Source organism: Pseudopodoces humilis, chromosome 2 (assembly GCF_049639895.1).
Source record: "Pseudopodoces humilis isolate 2021_Gansu_Grassland_sample_001 chromosome 2, ASM4963989v1, whole genome shotgun sequence".
Lineage (NCBI taxonomy): Eukaryota > Metazoa > Chordata > Aves > Passeriformes > Paridae > Pseudopodoces > Pseudopodoces humilis.
In genome coordinates this window covers 104,123,175-104,147,431 of record NC_142201.1, presented here as the reverse complement: position 1 = coordinate 104,147,431, position 24,257 = coordinate 104,123,175, and the positions used below count along the sequence as shown (strand labels likewise).

At 38.0% G+C, this 24,257-nt stretch overlaps 1 protein-coding gene across 1 annotated transcript in view; it reads right to left on the bottom strand.

Moving 5' to 3' along the window:
* Positions 1–24,257, bottom strand: part of SAMSN1 (SAM domain, SH3 domain and nuclear localization signals 1) — an 82,207-nt gene that overhangs the window by 44,778 nt on the left and 13,172 nt on the right. The window contains exons 3-9 of the mRNA XM_014253508.2: positions 22,411–22,451; positions 19,991–20,028; positions 18,394–18,480; positions 14,548–14,615; positions 10,909–10,977; positions 7,955–8,078; positions 6,360–6,736 (exon numbers count right to left, since the gene is read on the bottom strand). Coding sequence (XP_014108983.2) covers positions 6,360–6,736; positions 7,955–8,078; positions 10,909–10,977; positions 14,548–14,615; positions 18,394–18,480; positions 19,991–20,028; positions 22,411–22,451 — 804 coding nt within the window. The remainder of the gene's footprint in view (positions 1–6,359; positions 6,737–7,954; positions 8,079–10,908; positions 10,978–14,547; positions 14,616–18,393; positions 18,481–19,990; positions 20,029–22,410; positions 22,452–24,257) is intronic.

Here is a 24,257-nt window from a genome sequence, read left to right as displayed (position 1 = left end):
CATAAATCTCAACCACTACCCACTCACAAATCTTAAAATTCAAAATAAGTTTTCACGAGGTTCTGGAACGGGGTTTGAATGGGGGGAAAATGGGTTCCTTTGTAGCACTGTTCCTTTTTGTCTTTTATCAGTTCCTGTATATCTCATGACTGCAGTCTGGGCAGCATGGGGGTGTTTCTAGCTGTCTCTTTACCTTGCAAGAGAGGTGCAGAATACAGAGGGAAAAGGGCTGAGCTGGTGGACCAATGGGGAGAGCAGGGTAACCACTGAAATTAGCTAGAATGTTATAAAAAGCAACAGGAAACCTGTTGAGTGTTGGAACCCTAGGCACGGAGAATTTTAAGCTTTCTGTGCTGACAAGCACTGACCCACAGGAGAACACCGTATTTAACCTAAGGCCATAGAAAAGGCTTCCAAGATTAAGTAATAGAACTGAGATTGTAAATGTATAGTTTAAATAAAAGTGTGTTCTAACACATAGTATAAAATTTAGAGTTTAAGGTTTTGAGATATAGTAATATATATGTAGCAAAACAGAAGTTTTAAAGTGTAAGCTTGTCTCGCTTTTTCACCTTCTTCTTCCTAGGTTTAGGTAATATTGTGTGATTGAGTAGAAAACTCCACAGTGTGGAACACAAATGTTTGGTTATTAAGTTAAAAGTAAAAATAAATTAGTTAGCATTTTATAATTGGGTAGTTTACACTTAAAAAGCCTTGTAGAGATCTAAAGCTTCATTTTTAGTTAGTTAGCTTAGTGTGCTGAAGAACATACAGTCTGTGAAAATGTAACGTAGATAAGAAATAATAAACATCTCTAAATCCAAACAAGAATACCGTCTCTCACTCATTAATCTCAACCCTAAAGAAAAAAAAACCTCAAAACATTTTACAGTTGAGGGTAAATGAAGATATGACAAGATGAAAGAGAAGCAGCTGGGGACAGTTTCATATCTGAGGAAACAAATCCTGGTTTTGCGTCTTAGCCACAGCTTGTCACCTGAACGCACATATCATGGTCTTGATTGGTTTTGTTTACTGCCTTTCAGCTGCCCTTTATCTCGTCCCTGGGCAAAGACTGGGCCTCAGCTTGGCTGAGCAGGACTCTCTAACACCCATAGAAAATAGATTTAGACTTGGTGGGGATCTGGCTTCCCACCTTGTCACTGAAATAGGAACAAGAGCTACAGCTTTTAAAAGGATCACTTATTAGTGACAGTGAAGCAGCCAGAGCGGCCAGAGCAGTTGAAAATTGGTGTCTCAGAAAAGCAATTTGGGGATTTCCAGGCTTTCTTTTTAGTGCTATATTTGTGCCAAATAAGGATTCAAAATGCAATCGAGAAAGCTCTTCTAAGGCATGTTCAGGTGTCTCTCAACAGAACGATATTAGCTGAAGAAAGGAAAAACTGCAGAAAACAGTCAAATTGTTCAAGAAAATTGAGCAGGCAGAAAGTCCATTAAAGCCTACAGCATTCTGGTGCGCACCAGAAACTGCTGGCTGAAATGGAGCAGAAGTCTTCCCACAGCAATTCTCTGGGCAGTTCAAATACAGCTTTCAGTGCTGGAGCGCATGTTGCTGGAGAAGAATACTCTGCCCTGTTTGTTCATTACCAGTTGTCCGTACCCTTCCTCCCCACTCCACTAGTCCAGGGAGCACTGATCAGTCACTGGTATCACAGATACCCAACCCCTGCATCAATCTCCAGGCAATATGCAGCACGTTTTTGAGAACCAAAATGATCAGGAGCAGCAGGGGAGGTGCAGAGGGCAAGGTAAGAGCAAGCCCAGCAAGGAAGAAAGGCTGTCATGGGGCAACCAGAACCTATTATGTACAATGTGCCAGGAAAAGTTAGAGCAAGGAAATGTTGCTCTAACAAAGGTTGACAATTAGAGTGTTTCTTCAACAAAAAAATGAGTGTCAAACTAGCCATGTCTCCTAGGGGTCAAAGGGAGGTGCTGAGAAATGGTTTGTCTGACTAGGAAGCAAGCCAGACCAGGAAGAAAGGAAAAAGTCACGAGGTCACTGAAATGGCAGAAAACCATGGCCAGTAACAGCAGGGCAAACATAATCATGATTAAACCATAACACTTTCCTGAGAGGAATTGGAGAGAATGAACACAGGAATTGTCATAAAGTCTTTTTGCAGTAAGGTTGAACAAACTTATTGTTCATTCCACCACAATGTAATGCATTCATATCAGATAGAAACCAATCTTTTGAAGCTTTCTAATCTCCTTTTAACCTAAAAATGGGAGAGAAAATATGTCTTCCTCTGCAGTTCCTTTAGGTTTTTTTCTTTCTCCTCATCAAAATCCCAATTTTTAGTCTTGGGAAATGTTGCTCATATTTCCTTCTCACTGAATGCCGAACACAGGTTGCACCAGATAAATATTCTTAGGGTATCAGTGACTAAATCCTTTTTCTGTAAAACTTTACCTTGATGCTAAGGTGTATGAAGATGAGAAGCCCACTTCCAGTAACTCTGCTGATTTGTCTCCAACAGAAGATGATGTCTCCTCTCCCTTTCCTGTAAAGGAGGCCTGTGTGATTCTACAAAGGCATCTTCCATATTTCACAGATATTGGGAGAGTGGATGGGTCAGCCAGTGATGTAGCATGTTAAAGTATTGAGGGAGAGGAGAGAAGGACTCAGCTGCTTTTTTTCTCTTTGTCTCAGACTGTCCAGGATAGTCTGGGTACCATTTTGTGAAGAGGACCTCAGCTGTGACCTCACTGTGCTTTTCAGGTCCATTCAAGCCTAGCAAACTCCTGTAGTTTACAGCCTTTTGACTGTAGATTTTTCCTGCCTTATGAGGTTGAAAAAGTCTTATAAAGTCTTATGCAACATCACAGACTGAGAAAAAGCAACAGAAGGCTGAAAGAGTTTGTATAAAAGTCATATGGACATGGTACTTCTAAGCATAATCCTTTGTTAGGGTAGTAAGTATCTTAGCATACAAACAACAGAAGGGCAGCTTTTAGTAAACACACACACAAAAAAAGAAAAAAACTATTCTGAGACAGACAGCTTAACTGTTTTCTGTAGGGCTAAGCCTGAGGAATAAAAAGAATTATAAAAACCCAATAACCTTTTCCATTGGGGTCAAGTGGTTGTTAAAGTGGTGTCTGGACAATCTTTTCTTCCATCTCCTGCCTGCTTTTCAGCTGATTCATAACATCACAAACATCAGCATGGATCTCCCCAATACACTTCATGATAATAGAAAAATATGCAGCATAGTAGTTACTTTATCCAATCATGCGAGAATATTTTTCTTTTTTTTTTTCCTTCAAGTACTCTGTATTTTTTAAAATATATGCTTCCACTTTCTAAGGAAGAGCTATTTATAAATTACATCTCTCTGGGAAGAATACCACTAACAATAATTTCACATGGCAAGCTTGACACACCAAAAAAAAGCAATGCTTTATGTTGCCCTAAGCAAAATTTTGACTAACCACTAATTATATTTTAAAAAGCTGAATGATAAAATATATATATTTTATATTTTTATATTTATATATAAAATATAATATATATATACAAATTCCTGTAGTTAACTCTGCACAAAGAGTCTAATGGTAGCACTGTGGCAGGATGGGTGAAATGTGAATGGTCTGCAATATCCTTGTGCCAGAGGCTGTCCAGTTAATGGAGGTGGTTACTGAGGGCTTAACTGGGGGAGGCTGAAGGAAGAGTAGCTGGAGGAGCCCGTTGGAGCTGAAGATTACTATAGTTTTTGGAGTCTGTTCTCACAGTCCTTGCCTAGATGACTTCTGTCACCCCTTTTACTGGTTTAGGTGACAAAAACTGCAATATGAAGCACCACAAGGGAGGCTGTGCAAAGTGCTGAGGTGGAAGAAAAGAAGAGGGAGCCAAGGGAAGAAAGGTGTCAGGGGAAGAAATTGGAGGAAGGGAATTAGGATTACTCATATTTTGTCTCTCTAAACAGCAATCTGTGATGGAGAGATCCATGTCTTTCCTTGTGATTACAGGAGAGCACTACTTAATTTACTATCTGCCATTCAAGCTTTAATAAAGGCCAGGCCTGATCAGCTTTGTGTGCATTGCTGAGATACATCTGGATAATATTTGTCTGATCTAGATATTTGTCTGTCCCCCAAGTCAGATCAGCAGCAGTTTGCTGATGGAATAGCAGTCTTGGATCTTTGTTTTGCATCTACCAGTTTAGTCTCAACTCAGGACATACTAACAAGCATTTTGATAGTCTCCAGCTATGTCCTCCACAACTTTCTGCAGCAGAGACAACAGAGGAGTTACCAAGTCAAGAAAATGAAACCATACCTTCTTTCTCACAGAACAGGGAAGAGTGGTGCTATGGAATATATTGGTTTTACTTTCATAAGTAAATCAACATCAGAAAGAACATCTGCACCACCCCCTCTGTCTGATCCTCTCCTAGCAAAGCCACCAGTGTCCGCTTTTTGATCCTTAAACAGCAAAACTGAAAGTTCAGCCTTTGTAATCTTCAGTTGAGCCAGTTGATAGAATACAGATGCAAAGAATGTCTTGCCATTGGCTGTAATCTAAATCTAAAGACACTAAGCCCTCAGAGATACATTAAAGTCAGACAGCCTGTCAGGAAGGCAGATGGCAAAATAAACAATTCGAGAAAAACAAGCACTAAACCTCTTGCTGACACTTAATAGTAGCATGGGTAGGACAAATCTCACCAGGGTAGGAAATGCTAACTGTGTGTTTGTGACAAAATGAAATAAAATTATTTGAATTGACACTTATGTTCTCATAAATCTGACTGGCACCTCTATTACTGTTTTTACCTGGAACTTCAACCTTCGCTTGGGATGCTAACGCTGATTGCATAAAGAAGCCAGGCATATGATGGAGCCCAGCATCCCTGACACAATTCACTTTCTGCAGAGATTCCTGTTTCCTGGCATGCAGGGGGACTCCCCTGACAAACCACAGCCTCTGTTCATGGCTCCCAGCCCATTTCTGCCAACTCTTTGTCCCACAGGTCTGTCGGCAGGTGCTCTCCCTGTGATTATGGAGGGCTGAGGCTATCCTGGGTTTCATTGCTGCATCTCCCTCTGCATTTTTAGGGGTAGTTTCCTTTCCTTCTTTTTCAAATTATCCACCAGTCAAAGTTTTAGATTCTGTTTTCTATGTCAAATCCCAGGAAAATCTACAGCTAGATAAATCCCACATTTCAGGTCCTGCCTGGTATGTCAGCTACTGTGTCATTGAAAGGAAGCTGAATTACCTCCTCCATGAATTCAGAAATATGGCTGCTGTATAGACTCACATCTATTACCTTTCTAATGCTATATGGGCACATGTCACAGATGATGCTGTTCTCAGCAGGACACTCTCTGATCTAAGGCTGTGGTTGCTCAGACCTGCATTTGAACACTCAGCTGGCTTAGAAAAAAACAAAAAAAACTGTTGTTTAGGTGCACTTTCCTCGGAGCTGGCCTTATTTCACAGTGAGAGACAGCTCTGTCCCTGGAGCACTGTAGAGGGAACAGGCATAAAGGGAAAAGTGGCTATTTTTTACTGCTTCCCTGATGTATTTCACTCTTCCAGTCACTCTCCATGTGCTCACCACTATGTGGAGTTCCAGAAGACCTGCTGTGACCAGTGAGGAGAGGGAGAAAACCCTTGTTGCAGTGTCTGTATTTTATATACCTAAACAAAAAGCGTGTCTCTTGGTTTTGTTCTTCTAGTCTGAATATCCCTTTTAAAAATGCCAGCAATTAAAATACAAAAACCTCCTCCAAAGATCTATCCAGGAAGATAACTTCAGACTAAGATTAAATTCTGCTTCTTTGTTTCTGTCCCTAGAATCTTCTTGCTACCACATAGGTAATTGCAAAAATAGGCTCTACCAGCTAAGCTGAGCAAGAAGACAAGAAGACAGATACCTCTGCAACCTCTGACATTTGCCTAAATGACTCTAGTGTCCTTTATTGGTATTGCAGTGACTCTATATGCCTGCTCCAAGTCCATTGGCTTCATTGTCCCTTACTGACTTAGCCCAGACTTCCAGAAAGCTTTCTAAGCATAGAAGGATGAGTATAGTACAGATGAAAAACCAAAAAAAACCCCCACGAGTGTGCTGATGAGAAACAGAATAGCCTAGAGCCTTCCAACTCTAAGTTGCTGATGTCTGCATGGTTAAAAATGAACTACCTAGGGCTATACGAACCCCTGGTGCTAGCCTGAGCAATGCATTCACATCCATTTACCTGAAATCTAAATTTGGTTTATTGCATTTCATAACCACATGGAAGACGACAGCATGTCTTTAATGCTGAATCAGAGCAAAAAGTTTCCAATTTTTATGCATATCAGCACAAAAGAAACCACTTCCACTTACCCAGGAGTACTGTAGATCCATATCAGTTAGGGAATATGTAAGATGTGGCTGATGAGAAGAGCAAGTACAGTTTTCCCATTCTTCTATTTTTGAAATTAAAAAATCACAAGGACAGAGCTGGTTGTCAGGAAACAGCTTCCAGTCACTCCACAAGTGAAATTCTGTTTCAGAATGAATTGAAATAGTTCCTAAGTTATTAAGTCTGGAAGTGTATGAGCGGCCCAGAGACGCAGAAATAAAATCCATCCTGGTCTCAGTCTCTTCTTTTCTCCTTGTATTATCTTTCCAGGACTTCTTTTCCTGAGGTTTTGTCAGCTTCATGCAAGAAGTTAGCGCTTCTTCATCCTCTTCAGAGAGATAAGCATCTTCTAAGGTATCTTTAAAAATGTAAATTCTTGTTATAGGATGTTGCAATTCATAGAGAAACTAGCACAATTTTTTTTAAAATTTAATAGCTGTCTTTCACTCTATACAATGAAAAAGCCAAGGACTCAATTTTTAAAAAAATTAACAACAAAAATACTCCCACAAAAAAACTCACAAAAACACACACACAAAAAAAACCAAAACAAAAACCAAAAGAACAACACCCACCCCCCCCCCCACCCCCCCAACACCCCCAAAACCAAATAATTATGATAATTAGGGAGATGGAAAGGATTTTGTACTGGGTCAGGCATCTGAGCCAAAAGTGAGATTTATTCTCCATTTGGTATCTTTGTCTTGTTTCCTCAAAGGTGAAAAATTTTATTAGTTCTGCCCATGAAAATTTGCTAATTGAATGTCATATTGCTGATAGTTTCAGAGAGAGTGAATTGAGATAGTTCAGGAAATTTTCTGAACTATTGCTCTCCCACCCCTTTATGTATGTTGTAGTTACAAAGTAGTTGTTAAAATCCCTATTTCCTCACGTGTTTCAGCCCAAGCAGTGAATGGGCTAAAGCAGTAGTTCAACAGATAGTTTAAACTTGTTTTGCTAATACTGGGTTATAAATAATCATATAAACAAGTGTGTTGTACAACCAGTGCATGCAATAAATAACGTTGGCAAAACAAGTTCAGAGGAAGAGCTGCTGCACAGTCAGATCAGAGATCTATAGGAGACTCCAGAAAATCAGCTGAGGCCAGAATCAGTTCAGAATTCCTGGTCCTTACAGCCCTGGGCACTCAGGTATGATGAGAGACTGACTTGCTTACCATACCTCAGACCTTCCTGCAGATGCTACTGACCCATGGATTAGCGCTGGAAATTATTTTCCCATTTGTGAATTTTGCCTTTCTGACCCAAAATGTGATACAAAACTAGGAAACCCAAAGTGTCCCCAGCACAGAGGCCCTGCTGTTATACAATTCTATTTATCTAGAATCCCCACTTGTGAGATGCACTGTTACAAAACTCCAGCTAGTGTGACAGGAAACAGGTTTTCACACTATGAGGAAGTCAGCGCTGGAGTGGTATCACAGTAACATCTCAGTCGGGGGTTGAAAATCGTGGGTGGTGAATGACAGACCAGGACTGGATTGTTTATAGTTATGTTCAATCCAGTGCAATTTGCCAAATGTTGGAAGGACTGCTGATGTGATGCTGTACTTACTGAGGGGAACCAGAACGTGCTTGACGTCTTCCAAGCTCTGTGTACTTGCTTTCTTTGTTCGGACCAATTTCTGCAATCTTTTTAATGTTCCCCTGGACTCAGATTTGTTGTCTGGTTCTGTACTCTGCCAAAAAAACAAAACCAAAACAAAACAAGAAAGACACTAAAATAATTCAAACCCTAAAAATAAAAACTAAGGGTAACATGGTGTTTATCTTGAGAATGACAAAGTGTTGGATTCAAAGAACTGATCATTGACACAATGCTTTAAAAGTTAGGCTTTTCCTTGCTTGGGACTAATAGGTTAAAAAAAGGAGAAAAGGAAACTCATGGGAAACATCAAGCTTAGACCAGTGTTCATATTGCTGTTTACATATTTTTTTTCTCGAATACCTAAGAATTACAGAATATAAGCAGGACCTAGTGCAATAAACATATACCCACATATAACCCAAAAAAATCTGAAACTGCTTTATTCTTTCAGGAACTTTTATGATAAAATACTCTTTGTTATGTTAATTATTATTATTATTATTACTACTACTACTACTACTACTACTACTAATTATTATGTGTCTAGATGCACCTTTCAGGGCTACCTTCATTGGTGATATAAACTATACTAATGCTGACAGAGCCTATATTGACTTCTTTCCTTAAGGATGGGACCCTAAGAGACATCCTTCTTTAATTACAATAATGCAAAAGTTCCCACAGTGGATAGCACTTGGGTTTAGATCCCTCCTTCTCAGCAGCATGCTACATTTCATGAAATCTGCAGTGTTCTGGCAACTGGAATCTGTTCCATGGGAACAGAGCAGGAAGCCAGAGGGTTGACATCTTTTAATGTCTCCAGTGTCTCTTGTAGGCCAGGGCTTCATTAGTGTCTCAGTTTTACAGTGAATGTTGCAACTATCCCTGAAAGCTGCACTTCAGTCTCAAAGTTCCATAAATTGAACTCCTTACAGATGAAATTAAGACAAAAGACACTTTCCAGAAGTTCAGCTGATGACCTCCAGCTACTGGTTGGAGTCCAGCAGGGAGGATGTGAGCATTGGTAAGACCTGGACACACTGTGGGCATCAGCTCATCAGCACCAACTGCTCTGCTGTGCTTTTTCTGTCCTTCACCTGCATGTAGATTTCTTTCCTCTTACAAATTCAAGATGGCAGAAATGCATTTTTGTCTTAGGTAACGAGAGAAATTGAGGTGCAATTTTTCAGTCTCATTGTGAGATGTCTTTGCAAAATAAATCACAGTGGCTTAAAATGCTAATATTGCTCTCATATTAGAACTCTTGTAGCAATAATAATTTGTCCGCTTATAAGTAACAACACAAAAGCAACATGATGACTTTGATTTATGATCTTGGATTTCCATCTTGGAAACATCAAGATAAATGGAAGATAATCTATTCAGATAATTTCATTAATGGCAAACTCTAATCCTCTTTTCCTTAAAAGCATGCCTTTCATGGAGTCTATTGTTAGGGAAAAGTCATAAGTGCTTAAATAATAAATGTAGTAACTCTCTTTCATGAAGAAAAAAAAAGCTCATGAAGTATCAGCTAGTGGTGAGACAGCTTTAAAATTTACAGTATTTTATTTTGGCTTACATAAGCATTCAAATATGGGATTTTATCTGCCTATCCAAACATTCTTTGATGTAGAAACCAATCAGGTGAACTGTGCTTTGCCCCAATCTATGAGCAAAGCTATCTATAAGGAAATAATTCCCACATGAATGAGAACCAAGAATATTATTGATTTCCTTACTTAATGGGTTTTAGTGGTGAAAAATCATGTCACATCACAAATCAAAATGAGTTGTGTAAAAAAATAAATCACAGGCTGCCCTTTAGTTGCAAATAATTTGCATGAAGCATGCAGGAATACTTAAGCACAAAAAAATATACATTTTAAAAATGCACTTCTAAAATGCATTACAGGAGAAAGAACTAAATAATGTCTGATAAACTGTTTCCACTTTATACAAAGATATTTTAAATACCTTACACATCTTTGCACAGTGAGATGTTATGAGGATTAACCTGGTGACAGAAATACAGCAATTTGGAAGCTAAATGTAAAACACTGCTGGTCAGATTCCTGCAATCTCAGTCCTGTTGAGCACTCTCTTTCCTGGGTGTAACTGCATTAATTTCAATAAAACTACTTGCACAGCATGTCACTTCTCAGCATTAAGAATTTAGTCATGGCACAGTTTAATCTCTGTGATTTTTCTTTAACTGCTTTGCCTTTCCCAAGGAAGTGCAATGATTTAATCATGACTACCAATGCACTTAAATTCAGAGTACAGCGTAAGAGTGAGAAGACAAAAATTAATGTGTTTACTGTGTCCACGGTGCTAATTGTTATGGTACCATAAAAATGTTTGGAAAGTTTCAGTAATAACATGGCTGCACATAATTAATATTAAAATAGTATGTGATTATATACAACTTCTTGCTCTTTTTAAAAGAGTTCTGTAAAATGCATCAAATTTGGATAAATCTTCTGTTTAAAAATGTTGATTAAGCCATGGTCAGCACATAGAGAAGCACTGTCTGGACTTCTCTCACATGCTCTGCCCATATTCATCTGACCTTTAAATATCCCCATGATGTTGGCCTGGTATTCCAACTAGTTTAAAATGAGTGCAGAGTCAGACTAAGCAGTCTGAGATAATAGGCAGATTCTTCCCTGGGAATCACAGCAATAATACAATATTCTATAAATGATAAGGAAATATAATGATTAATAGCTGATTAATAGCAGGGCAATAATAAGGTTTTCTATAGAAGACAGAGAGATATCATGATTAATAACATGGATATGGATAAAGATCTTTAGGCTTTTGGAGAAGGATCATACAGCACAGGAAAAACCAGGCTGTGAGCCTGTTCTTCTCAGCTGCTGGTGAAAAAAAAATAAACAATTTTCATGGCTACTCACCACTTCACTGTTGCCAGGCACACCTGGATTGTGAACTCGTGGTGGGATCCATTGTTCATAGTTTATCACCTAGATAGTAAGAAAAGTAAAATAAAAAAAAATACAACTTACAGAAGATGAATAAGCAGAATTAGCATTGTGTAATTAAATATAGATAAGAGCTCAGCAGCTCTTCAGCCTGGTACTGTGTGGATATGAAAGTAAGACTGACATATACCAGCTGCCAACCATTGAAATTATTTTGGTATTGAGCTGTCTTGATTTCCTCACTTATCTGGGACTCAGTAACATCTTGGAGACATCACAGTGAAAGTGGTACCATGGCAGAGCTGTGCATTATGGTATGGGATCCTTGGATCTCATCCTAGATCATGGCTTTCCCTGCTCAATGAACAGGAAAGACAGAAGACTTCCTTCAGCAGCACCCCCTTAGGAGCATCACTGATGCAGTTCTAAAATGAGTCTTGCTTGGTTCATTTTTCCTGGGATGTTGAGCAGCAGGGGTGTGAGTTTGAACTGGATTAAAAAAGGGGAGAAAATGGGACAATCCTCAGAACTAAGATAAGACTATTCACACTTTCATCATCCGCTCATAAGCCATTTGTTGGTCACAGTGTCCTCAGGAGAGGAGCACCAGGGGAATACACCTTCCTTGGGGCACTGCTGCAGCCCCTAGGGGGCAAGTCTGGCAGTGCCTACAGCTCAGCAGGAAAGTGATGAACACTGGCCTTTTTCCTTCATGAATATGAATGGCATGTTGAAGGCTGAATGCAACCTAAGGATTTACGTGAGAAATGAGGCATGAAACATTTTTGAAAATGTATTAGCCCAAAGACTGCGTTACTTGATATTTTATGTCCTTCCCAATATGCTACAAAGGCTTCAAGCCATCAAGGGAGCCCTGCTAGACTTGAGTAAATAAGAACAAAGGTATGAAAAATAAATGCAGAAAATAAAGGCACTTTTTATGGTAAGAGACAATTATTGTAGTGGTGCTCATGCTATATCCCTCAACCTGTACTTCTGTTTCAAGCCCCATTTTCAAGCACTTACAGAATGAATGGAATGAATGAATGTCAATTTAGGAAATGGAGAAGGATTAAAGCTTTTGTGAAGCACTCAAGGAAACTTATTTGCTGTCTCTTTTTTTTTTTTTTTTCTTCAACAGTAGGGAAAAAGATCTAAGGTGTTCATCTGTTCAATTTATTCCTGCCTGTAAATTTGCCTTTTCCATGGCTCACAAAATCACAGACCCCCACAGACCCTGACAGACTCCCACAGCTGAGGTAGGAATACACATTTGGGGACTGTCTAGTTTAGCTCCCTGCTCAGACCTGGTCACCAGAGCAAGTTGCACAGGTCTATCTCCTGACAGGAACATCTCCAAACTTCTCATATCCTCGCTAGGAAGTTTTATCAGTGTCTGACCACCTTCTATACAAGAAGAGTGCTTGCTTTATTTTATGTGAAATTTCCTGTATCTCATTTGTGTCCATTGCTCCATCACATTCCTGGGAGTAGAGGTCTGTAATTCCCAGGACTTTCTGGGACAGCTCAGTTGTGTGAGCTATCCCACACAGCTTTGTGATCCTGAGGCTGCAATTGTGCAATTGCATGCAGACTCTTAATTCCTCTTGTGTGTTCCCCATGCTCTGTGCATCAGCAGACAGGAACTTCATAGGACACTTATGTGTGCTGATTTTGCAGGAAAAGGTCTTCCCCCATAATGCTGTTCTCTCAGCATTTCTTTGTTTGTGTGCATAATGTAGTGCAGCAAATGAATATTGCATTTGCAATATTAGATATATATATGTACACACACACACATATATATATATATAAGATATATAGATATAGATATATACAGATATAATCAGTCAATTTTGGAAGCTTAAAAGAGAATTATATCAATGTTACCTTGATGATAATGAAGACAAGAGGTAACAATCACTAAAATTTAAAATAATGCCATTAAACCTGAATTGTTTAAAAAGCAAGTGCAATAGGTCTTAAACTGATACCAAAGTTTGGAGGGACTCAAGTCCCTGTAGTTCATCATTCATGCACCTGAAAAAAGCATTTTCAAATGCTTTGAGAAGTCAAAAAAAGGACTTTGCTTCAAAAATGGGGCAAATGGTTCATGGGGAAAGGTTTTAAGTGAATTTATGGGAACTTATACTTAACGCAAACTTAGATCTTATTCCCTTTTCCCCTCCACAGTCTGTCATGTCTGAGGAATGACCTCCAGACTCTTTACCAGGAGCCAGTCCAAAAACTTTCATGGCAGGACAGGGGCAGAGCACAGATCCCTCACACTAAGGGAAGAACTATTGTAGGAAATCAAAGAACAATCTTTGTTCACAATACTTAGAAAATGAGAGAAAGAACTCAGAGAAAGAGAATGAGAGATGCAAAAGAAAAAGAGTTCTTTTCTCCTTTCCTCCCTCCTCAGATACTCTTTTGTCAGCTGGGAGAGGACATAATCATGGGAATGAACTAACAGTGCAGGGACAGATAAAACCCTGAGGGAAAGCAGGAGAAACCTGGAACACACTGACTTTCCAGGCACCAGTTTCCCATACAGTTGTCTGTCCCCTGATATGCAGATCATTTGACTCTTTTCTTTTAACCCAGATCTTGACTTTGACCTACACTGGAGCTGAGCACTGCCTAAACATTGGGTCTTCATCTGTCTTATCTCAGATGCCTTGAGGGTGATGAATATACATTTTTTTCTTGGTTTTAACTTAAACATCTAAAAGGACGCCTGATATTGTATAGAAACAACAGAGGAAGCTCAGATCAGAGCTTTTTCTAAAATTTAATGCTCACCTTGAATTCAGAACTTTTCTGCAAAGAAAAATTTAATAGATTTTTCAGCTTCTAAATAATTTCATTGTATTAATTCCTCATTTAGAACACACACATATATACAGGTGTGTTATACATATATACAGGTGTGTTACACATTTTTAGTCCCAAACTGAGTAAACTTTTATGTCCTGTGAAATCAGCAGAGCTAAGCTGGTTTGCTACAGGTAGAATTCAAGTAAAACATTATGAGAGCAAACACTGGACTGGAAGTGAAATAAAACCCAAACACCAGTCATTCCAATTCCAAAGCTACAAGTCCTTCTCCTCACCTCTGCTGTTCACCAGCTGATGGGCTGTCACCTACTTTTATGTTGTTGCTATGATTATGCAAACCCAGGGGTCAGAATTCATTAATTCCTCGTGCCAGTGGGATGACTAATACAGATTTAGGAAGAAGAGATATGGTATATGTTTATAGAAATTCAGAAAGCATTAGGATACATATGCCAATACGGATCATGCAAGACAGATGTAAACACTTAGTACAGAACTTGCCAGACACAGTTCTAGCACATCAATTTAGCAGAAATGTATTCGCTCAGGGAAGGAAAATGTTTTCTAGGCAATGAAATCCATATGGCCTGCAACAGAAAAATAATGAACAACTTTGGAAGTCACCAGAGTCTTCTTTCAATATCAGCTGCTAAAATACAGAAGCATACTGAGTATGAAGTTTAGGCTAGACAAATTCTGAATAGAAACAAGAAAATAAATTTTATTTGAATGAAAATTTAGATTCTGAAAAAGAAAGAGTAGTTGTTTCACCTGACATGTTGTTTCTTCTATCTTCTTTCCTTGGAGCAAATGTATTCCATCAGCAATAATATTATCTTCTGTGAATTATGACCAAAAAAGAGAAAACATGCTTTAAAATGTCCTGCTTTGTTTTTATGAGGAATATCATTTGAATTGCACTCAATGCTTTGAGCTGACATTTTGAGTCTCTGAAGTTAATCTTATTTAAGCATCCATTTTATCTTAGACTGCTTTGAAGTGAGACTGCAGAAAAAATTGGCAAACTGACTCACAGAAAGAAAACTCATTCATACTTATTTCTTCTGTACTCAGTCCTCAGTTTACTAATCCAGAACCCCACTGTGACTTTCCTCTTGCCCTGCTAATTTACAGCAGCAAAGTCTAGAATATTCATATGAAAAAATGAAGGGCAAAAAATATTTTTTTCAACTGAGATCTGTTTATCTTAGATTAGATTAGAAATTACTTTCAAATGATGAATGCCCTCCCATCTCTTGAAATAAATGAATGTTTGGATGGGAAGAGTATTAACCTTCACTACAACAATGAGCAATAATAGGTCAAACAAGTCTAAAAACTATTTTAAGCAGGCTTACTTTGAAAAATTCACTTTTACTCCCAATCTTAAGGCAAAGCACTGTACAGCTGTAGGACAGCCCTAGTGATCAGATTCCCTCAGAACAGATATGAGGATCACTCAGATATTTTAAAGGGAGAAAAAAAATGAAGTAAAATATCTGTTAATCACACCACATTTTCTAAAGTCACCACAAAACAGCAGGAATGTGTTGGTTTTTTTTTTCCTCATTAATCTTAATTTGGCATCTTTATTGCTTCTGTGGAATACCTTACAGCATCAGTAGTTCTCCTGTTTGTAAAAGGACAGCTTGCTTAAAATATAGATCCACAAAAACTAACCACAGGCAGGTGAGACTGATTGCATTGTGCTCCCTACAATTAACAGAAAAAGAAGGAGTAATTCAAGGAATAATTCTAAGTGAGTTAGATTCCTTAGCTATCACATGGAAGAAGTGTTTGAATGTGATCATTAAAATTTATATTCAAAGAGGCACATAGGATCCTGGTCCAGATTTTGTCTTAAGCACTTACAAATCTCCCAGAAGCCACCAAGGGCCTGGTGTCTGATAATCTGGTTGTTTATTTCATTATATAGCTGGCTGGACTTTCAGGAGCACCATAACTCATGAAAAGCAGCGCTCATGCAACACCAGATTCACACAACTGGGTTCTTTCTGGTCCTCAGGATAACTTGTTTTCATCTCCTGCAGGCATCTCTGTACACTACACCCCTGCACTCTGTGAGCTTACTTGGGAAATTAAATCTTGCAGTGTTCAGCTCTTTGCCCCAAAGTACTCCTACAGCCTAATCCAAAATATTATTATTGAGTAGCTGTTTGCAGCTGAATCACAAACAATTGTGGGGCAATGTAAATGCCCTTAATCTGAAAGACTACATACACTGACACTGCTATTGACGTAATATTGCCCAAACCCAAATTAAAACAGCAAGTTATTAAAGCAAAACTTAGTGGTGTCCCCCAACCACAATGTCTTTGTTAGCTATAAAAACCTGCACCCATGGTGCTCTTACATCTTGCTTAGATCAGCTCTCCAGCCCACTGAATTATGGAATAAGGTATTTGTGTAAAAAAACAAACAAACAACAACAACATCGACAATAACAACACATGCAAAAGATATAAATGAAGTTCAAATAGAGCTGCAATGTTCTTGTCTTCCTAGTCTGGCTAGAGGTACCAGTCACCCTCCTGTGGAATGAAATAGGAGCAGTGGAGAATTACATCCACTGACTCTGAGAGGTGTCAGTTCTTTCCTGTTTGTCTCCATAATCTTCCATGGAAACCCAATGACTGTGACTTCTACAGTCAACTTTTCAACAGTGATGGTTTTAGGCTGGCAGATCTCGTGCTGATGATTTGGGTGTGGCCTTGTGAGCAAGGACTGGTGTTTCCACTGCTGTGTCTGTGGGACATTCATGTGTTCACTGCGATTTCATCCCAGAAAACTTGGGCTTAGGTGGAATAATACATGTGCTGTCATCAAGGGCTACATCCAAAGGCTACCAGTGTCTGTGGATGTCTCTACAATTATTTCAGTGATATCTGAGACAGGTCTGTGGACACAGCTCAGAAGTAAGCAGAGAAAACTATGGTGACCACCTTACATGGCTTTTATAATCCAACAGAAATTCATTTTATGCAATAGACTTGCAGACCTTGAAGGATTATCTCTGCTGAGAGAAAAGTTTGATCAATAGTGACGAATTATCTTGATCAATACTGATACACTGTAAATCTCCTTGCAAAGGTTTCCACCACTGTGTGAAGGGGACTTCCCTTGAAATAATTTTACTGCAGTAGGGGAAGGGGAGATTTTTATTTAGCTGCCAGCTTTGCTTCCTGTTCCCTCTGGGCCCCTGCCCTTCAATTACAACACTTGTCAGCTTTTAAAATGTGCACTGCTTCTTTTGCATGCCTTGGATATTTAAAAGGGTAAAAAATGCCTGGAGTAGAAAAGACTTTGGAAGAAGGTCAAAAAGTTCTGTTTTCTTATTCAGCCTCTCCCCACTTCCAATCCAGCAACCTCTGGAGTATCATTGGAAGGATCATTCCAAAATGGTTTTGGTTAAAAGTAAGACTTGTCAGGAGAGAAATGCCTAATATTTCTGTCATCTATCATTAGAACCTGTTCCTTGCAAGCCAATGACACTTACTGAAGGTCCCTTTTCTCCTCACTAGTTCAGTACAAGAATTCCTCTAAATCTTCCTGTCATCTCTTATTTCTGGTTCTGGTTCAAGAAACCAAATTTGCCCACAGATGTGCAAATGCAATATGTATTGCAAGTTCAGATCTATTTCCAAACATTTAAGAGTTTAACTTCAAGCGGTGAACTGAACAAAATTCAGAAGGAAAGTTGGCACCCTGTCCTTTGCTTTCTTTGACATATCCAGATAATAGTGGAATCTCCTATCAGTGGATAATCTCTGGACCATTTGTGCAGGAGATATTCCCACTTTTTTTGTTTAAATTGAGAACAAGACATACTTCCACTTTAATCTCACATATCTTGATTTCTGCTTTTGCCGAGCCTTGTCTGGTTTGGTCTGATTAAGCAACAGTAAAAGATCTACCTTAAATTTGAGAAGTACAAATATAAATGCCATTCCTGGAAGCAACATCAAGCAGATTATCAAAGCATTTTGATTTTTAAACTCCAGTTTGTGTTTAAATAGGTGAGGTGACTGCTCACTTGTTAATACTGAATGTTATTTTGATGAATTTATATTAGAGCACTTTCAAGCAGTGTCATTAGCAACTTCCCATGCATTAGTTGTAAGGTTGTTTTAATAGTTAGTCAGAACAGGTTTAGAAAGAGAATTAGACAAAGTACTTGCATCTAAAATTTTGCCAACTCTCTTTTGCACCTGTCACAAAAAGTTTCTTCTTAGAAACGTTGCACCCTTTCCCTGCTGGATATCTGGAGCTGTTTAAAATATCCAGGAATCATGGATTACTACAGCTGGCAAGCCCTATACAACACAACTATGGCAATTTACTGTAGGGAAAGTCTGCTTTGGCCCAGAGTGAATTGGTCATAGAGTGTGTTTGTAGCTTCTCAGTTTTAAGATAAGCTTTGTTTTAACTACTTTTATCCCCAGTGAGGACAAAATAAATGTCAAAAAACACTTTTTATTTATTATTTAATTAAATTATTTAGCTGGATTATTGGTAAAAGATGAAAAATTTTCTTAGGTGCCCTTTTAAATACTTTGTTGGAAATGCAAAATCAGCTGAAATATGTTTAGCAATTACCTTCAAGCTGGCAGTGCCCTCTGATGTAGGAATCATTTTCTGGCTTCTTGGAACCCTGCCGAAGTGTGCCATTCACATTTTTCCTGTCTAAAGTAAAAGCACAGAGAGCAGTCACCTGAATTCATAGCAAACCTGTGAAATAACAGGAAATTCTATAAAAATAGCATCAGAATGCAAATCAAAAAAGCTTGCAGAGCACTGGAGCATCTGCTCAGACATGGAAATGAACTGATAATTTTGCAATATAGGAAGATGGATGGATGGATGGACGGATGGATGGATGGATGGATGGATAATATTTATTATGGTCAGACTTCAAGTTTTATAATTTTCTTCTGTGGTCTAATACCTCATTTAACACTGTTAACACATGATCAGAATGATTGTTATCTTAACCCTGGATTTAAGACCTAGGATCCCATAGAACATCTGTACCTTTGTTTTGCTTCCAGTTATATAATCATTATTATTATTATTATTATTTTTATTTAAGTCTACCAAGTTTTTTGGTTTTTTCTTACAGTTTTACCCAACTAGAGTGTTTGCAAGGAATAACATCAAAGATGCCCACAGTCATCCCTCCTGGATTCCAAGGGGGGTCCAATGATGGGCTCAGCCTGGATGGAGATGGAAGGAGATGGCCATTTTCCTGCTCCCTCAGTGAACTTCAGAGCACTCTTGCTTCACAACATGTAGATAACTATTCTGGGTTTGTGCTTTCTGGGTTTGCTTGGTTTTGTTTAGCTGAGTTTTATTTAATGCTGGGTTTCTCTCAGAAAATTTTCTTTGTGAAAGCTCTTGTAGATCTTGTCAGGTGCCGGGAATTCATTACAGCCTGTTTGCTGTAGACCAAATGACACTGTCCTGCATGAAAGTGTTCCCAGTGAGGAGCTGCAGAGTGAAGCCTTAACACGGGGGAACTTTCATCTATTTGAGACACATTGTGAATCAGAGCCACATCATCACAATACCCTTTATACTCAGCAAGGACTAGATACAACAGCTAAACCAAAACTCCAAAGAATAAATGAAAGCATGATAACAGGAAGTTCTCACTGAATGAAAAAAAAAAAAATCCAGGAAATTTTACTTTTAAGAAGCTGATGATTATTTCCTATAAAGTAGTTACAAGATAGAACCCATTGAAACACAGGTGTAGATAACAATACAGAGTGTCAGGATGGGTTTAATAAAACCTCTGAATTTCCTTCTTGGTGATCTTGTTTGTGAAAATTCTCACAAAGAAGTTTAAAATGGGAAAGGGCAGGGACCTGAATTTTCTTAGATCAAAGACATTTTAGGGTTTTATTGAAATGATTAAAGGAAACACTGGACATGCTGAGTATTTCTAATGCTGTCCCACAACAGGTTCTTCATCCTAATGTGGTTTCTATATTTAACTAGTTTGTTTTCAATATCTACCTACAAATGTGTGTGTGGAAAGCAAGGAAGAGGGGAGAATATATTGAAAGCGTAATTCTATTTTTTCCTTTCCTTTGCATTTGCTCCAATAGCTGTAAAACAAATCAGATCCTTAATTAAAGTTGGCTCTCTGAGATTAGCAAGTAAACAGTAAATGATTTAAGCAGCTACTAACCAAATGCTTCATTTTCAGACATGGACTTCTGGATGGATCTAAAAGAATTAAAAGAATTTACCATTAGCTGAAAGGCAGAATGAAAAAATTAAAGCGTGTTTAATCAAATATGGGTATTTTCAAACTAATTCTTCAAAGCAGGGCACAGGGATTTAGCTGTGTTATTCCCAATGGCTTTAATCAGAGTTGGCTCATTCACCCAACCATCTATTCCCAAACACTACACAAAGCATCTGAGGTTCCATTCTGCAGGAATGTGTGACTCAAGTTTCTTTCTGAAATGAAGAATTCATGTTGGAGTCTGGGGGACACATCAGGAAGCAAAGAAGAGATACTTTCCTCCAGACATGATCTGAAGTGTCCTACAACATTTAGGATTATGGCTGTAAGTTTGGTGACATGACAGATTGAACCAGAGAGATCCATACAAACATACCATTCCCAGGACCCTGAGTGACATTTGACTGCCCCAGTAAACCTTGAGCTTTTTGCACATTTACATCAAGGATTAGTCCTCATTCATGCTTCCATCTGTGGTCAGCAGTTCATAGAGGACAACTTGAAGAATAGATGAATTTAACAGAGGGAAAAAAAATGTCTTTGAATAAAGATTAATTTGTTTCACTTTATCCATTAAAAATCCAATGGAGAGTAGTTTATGAGCACTGGTTATAGTAGGTGAGAGGAGGGACCGTTTAATCTGTGACAGGGATCAGCAGAAGGGAAGGAGCACAAATTCTGGGATCCTTCCCCATCCTCAGTCATGTAGGGGCTGAAGAGTTTCCTGAGCAAGAGGATGCAGCTAAACTGCTGTGGATCTTTCAAGGAACTGGTCTGTACCCATTTAGCTCCATTTAAAATGATTGAATTTTGTGATTCCAGAATTCCACATTGTCTAAACAAGGAATATTTATGTTATTTCTGCCACTCCATTTAATTTGGTGATTCCTTCTTGCCCCATTGCATGGAACAGAGAATGATTAATTTATTGTTCACTTCATCCATATCTACATGAAAGGTCAATGGGAAAATTTGTGCATTATCACTGGGACTGCTGTGCCAGGATAGTGATGGCTGGACATGACGAAATAATTTTCATTACAAAATCTTTTCATGTTGATTCAAACTATTTTCTTCCAACTCACTCTTTTTTTTTTTTTTTTATTGATCAGTCAAATTATCTCAACAATGCTTCTAAATTCTGATACATTTTTTTTAAGAACAGGATTAGTTTCAAAGGGGATGGTTTTATTTGCATTGTAAAATTTGACATTTTAGCTATAAACTGCTATTTTTTTCCTGAGGCAGGCCAAGTTCTGATCTAAACAGGACACTTTTAGGTATCCAGGTGATTTCATCATATTTGTAGAGCTTGGTAAGGCCTACACAGTAGCTTGACTTCCTTTAAAGTGTAAATGATGAGAAATCCATGAGTAATAGAGTTATGTCTATATTTTAATTAATGAAATTTTGGGAGGAGTTTCACAGAGCCCTGGCTGGTGACACATAGTTAAGATCTCACAGATGAGTGCACATGTCTGTGTTTGAAGCTGATAAGTTACTAGTGTTTTTATCAGATGACAAGAAATAGATTAAAACTCTTATTTAAGACAAAAGAGCTCTTCATTTTCTTAGAAATCTTTACCCATTTTGAGATTTTTTAGCACCAGACAGATAACATTGATGTTCTGAATTTAGTGGGGCCCCACCTATAAATAAAATTAACAAAAACAAACAAAAACTCCAGGAATTTTCATGTCTGTCACAGCAGACAGATAAGATCTGTCTGTAACATTCCATTAGGCAGGGTTTCAGATTTCATTTGAAGGGGTCCACTTCAGCAATGCAATAGCCTTCAGCATGAAGCAAAAAAAGAATTTTCAAAATAAATTGAGGTGCCTGCTAATAAATATTGATCATTAGCCCAAACCATAGCACTGTGTCCATGAATGGATTCAAAACATGCTGCTATCACAAAAATTATTCATGAAACTATGTCTGACCTTCTTTATCTGAATCATTTTGCAAACGAATTTTTCACTTGGATTAAAACACAAACAGAAAAAAACCTCTTCAGGAGATTATCAGGTCAATGGTGCAAACACACTATAAAATAGGTTACCACTTCAATCTCTCAGAAAAGCAGACATATGATTAAACCAAGCTCAGATTAACTGCATTTGATTTTAACTGTCCTGGTTCTGATATTTTGGAAGAAAGCTGTGTGGATACAAAAAAGTCATGGCAAAAGAGCCTTAGTAATGCATTACAAGCTTGTTATGTGCTCTCCAACTGCAACATTAATACATGTACTCTATGAGAATGAAAGCAACATTGGCAAACATTAATAAAACAACAAGGATGAAAGGTACAGAGAAATATAGTGACACTGTGTAGACCTTGAACTGGTCTCAACTTACTTTCTTTTTTTGGTCAGTGTGTTCTCAAAGTCAGGAAACTCCTTTTAAAAAGATAAAGAAAAAAGGTCTATGAAAATCAAAAATGTTTAATCCAAATATATTATTTTTTTCACTGAAAAGACAATGAATTATATATTTTTGATGTGTGTTTTTTAATATCCACTACATTTTCAATCTTTCTTTTTTCAACAGTGCAAGCTGTGGAGGGCACAGTGCAGCAGAGAATATGTGTAATTATGTGTCCTGATTTCAGGAGGCTTCAGTTATCCATGTCTCCCAGGAAGCTGACAACCATAATACGCCTGAAAAACCAGAGAACCATGCTCATACCCAGGAATGAATATCATATCTCTTCCATAGTATGATTCTTTGGAACTTTATGAGGATTAAAATACCCACATATTGCCATGGGATATGTCTTCCTGACAGACTCTGTAAACCCAGATGTGCAGGGGAAATGTGGAAGCTGCAAATAAAATTGAAAGCTCTCATGGAGACCAAATCAGAATCAAACACTGGCCTGGAGGCAAGATCACAAAGCCCCCAGGGCCCAGACAATAAATACTTATACCCTTACAAGGTGTGAGGAGGAGGAGAAGTAATGTAGCTTCTTTTTTGTTCTTTGTAGAGAACAAAAAGGTGCCTTGCTGGGAAATGATATCAAAACATCTCAATGCATGTTTACTGTGCAGTTAACCATGGACTTGAGGATAATTTCAACTGTAGGAAAACCTAAGGACGTCATGCTAGGACAGAAGAATCTGTATATCACAATATTATTGTGAAGTCTCTTGAGAAAGGATATCAAAGCACTGTATCACTGTCTTATTTCCTCCATCCTGAAAAGCAAGAACTGCTTTAAAATGTCCATGATGATACCACTTTAATCTGTTATGCAACAAGAGGCATTAAAAAAAAAATATAACCATTCATTATTTTATAAATCTGAAAACTTAGTCTAACTGGACCTGTTTCTCATAATATTATGTTTATTTCCTTCTTGTAACACTAACTACATCTGCATGACTCTGACCACAGTAATTTAAAAGCATCATCCAGATTGCATGATAAAAAACCAAAACCTCTGCTACATAAAAGTTTGTACATTCATAATTGAGCATTTTATACTTCTCCCCTCTTCTCAGAAAAACTCATCATAGATGTTTTTATGCTTTTTCAAGCAGTGAATTAAGAAAAGGCTGTTTTCCTGTGCTAAGTTATTTCAGCTGAGTGTAGGAGGTCCTTTTAGCATGCATATTTGTGAATGTTAATAATTGTATGCAGTTTCCACTTAATTTTTTTTGGCCTGTGTCGATTTGTTCACAGATGCTGTGTGTAGATCAAAAGATTATACAGAATTTATCACTCACTTTGAAATAAAGCAAGCAGTGTAAGATCAATTTCTTGCTGAAAAAATGTCAGCATTTTAGTGTTGGACAAGTATTTTCAATAACTCAAAATAAATTATGAACTGAAATGCACAAACAGAGAGAAGTTAAAAATAGTTTAAAAAGCTATTTTAAGGCTTTTTTAAAAGGGTAGTGCCAAAATTTTATTGAAAAATATCAAATATTTAATTTCAAACAGGCTTGTTAAAGGAAGTATTGTGCATGGAGGCCAGAGACCAAAAGATATTGTAATTTAAAATCTGTATATGACCTAGGGGAAAAGTTTGAGACAGGTCCCATTGTGGCAATATACCTAGAAAGATTTGATTCACATCTTCACACACCAAGCAGCTGGTGTAGAACATGAAACAGGGTTTAATCTTTTGCTCCACAGCTTGGAACCAATTCCTAAAGTCCAGCAAAGTTGCATTGATGACAGTACATCATATATTGAGGTGA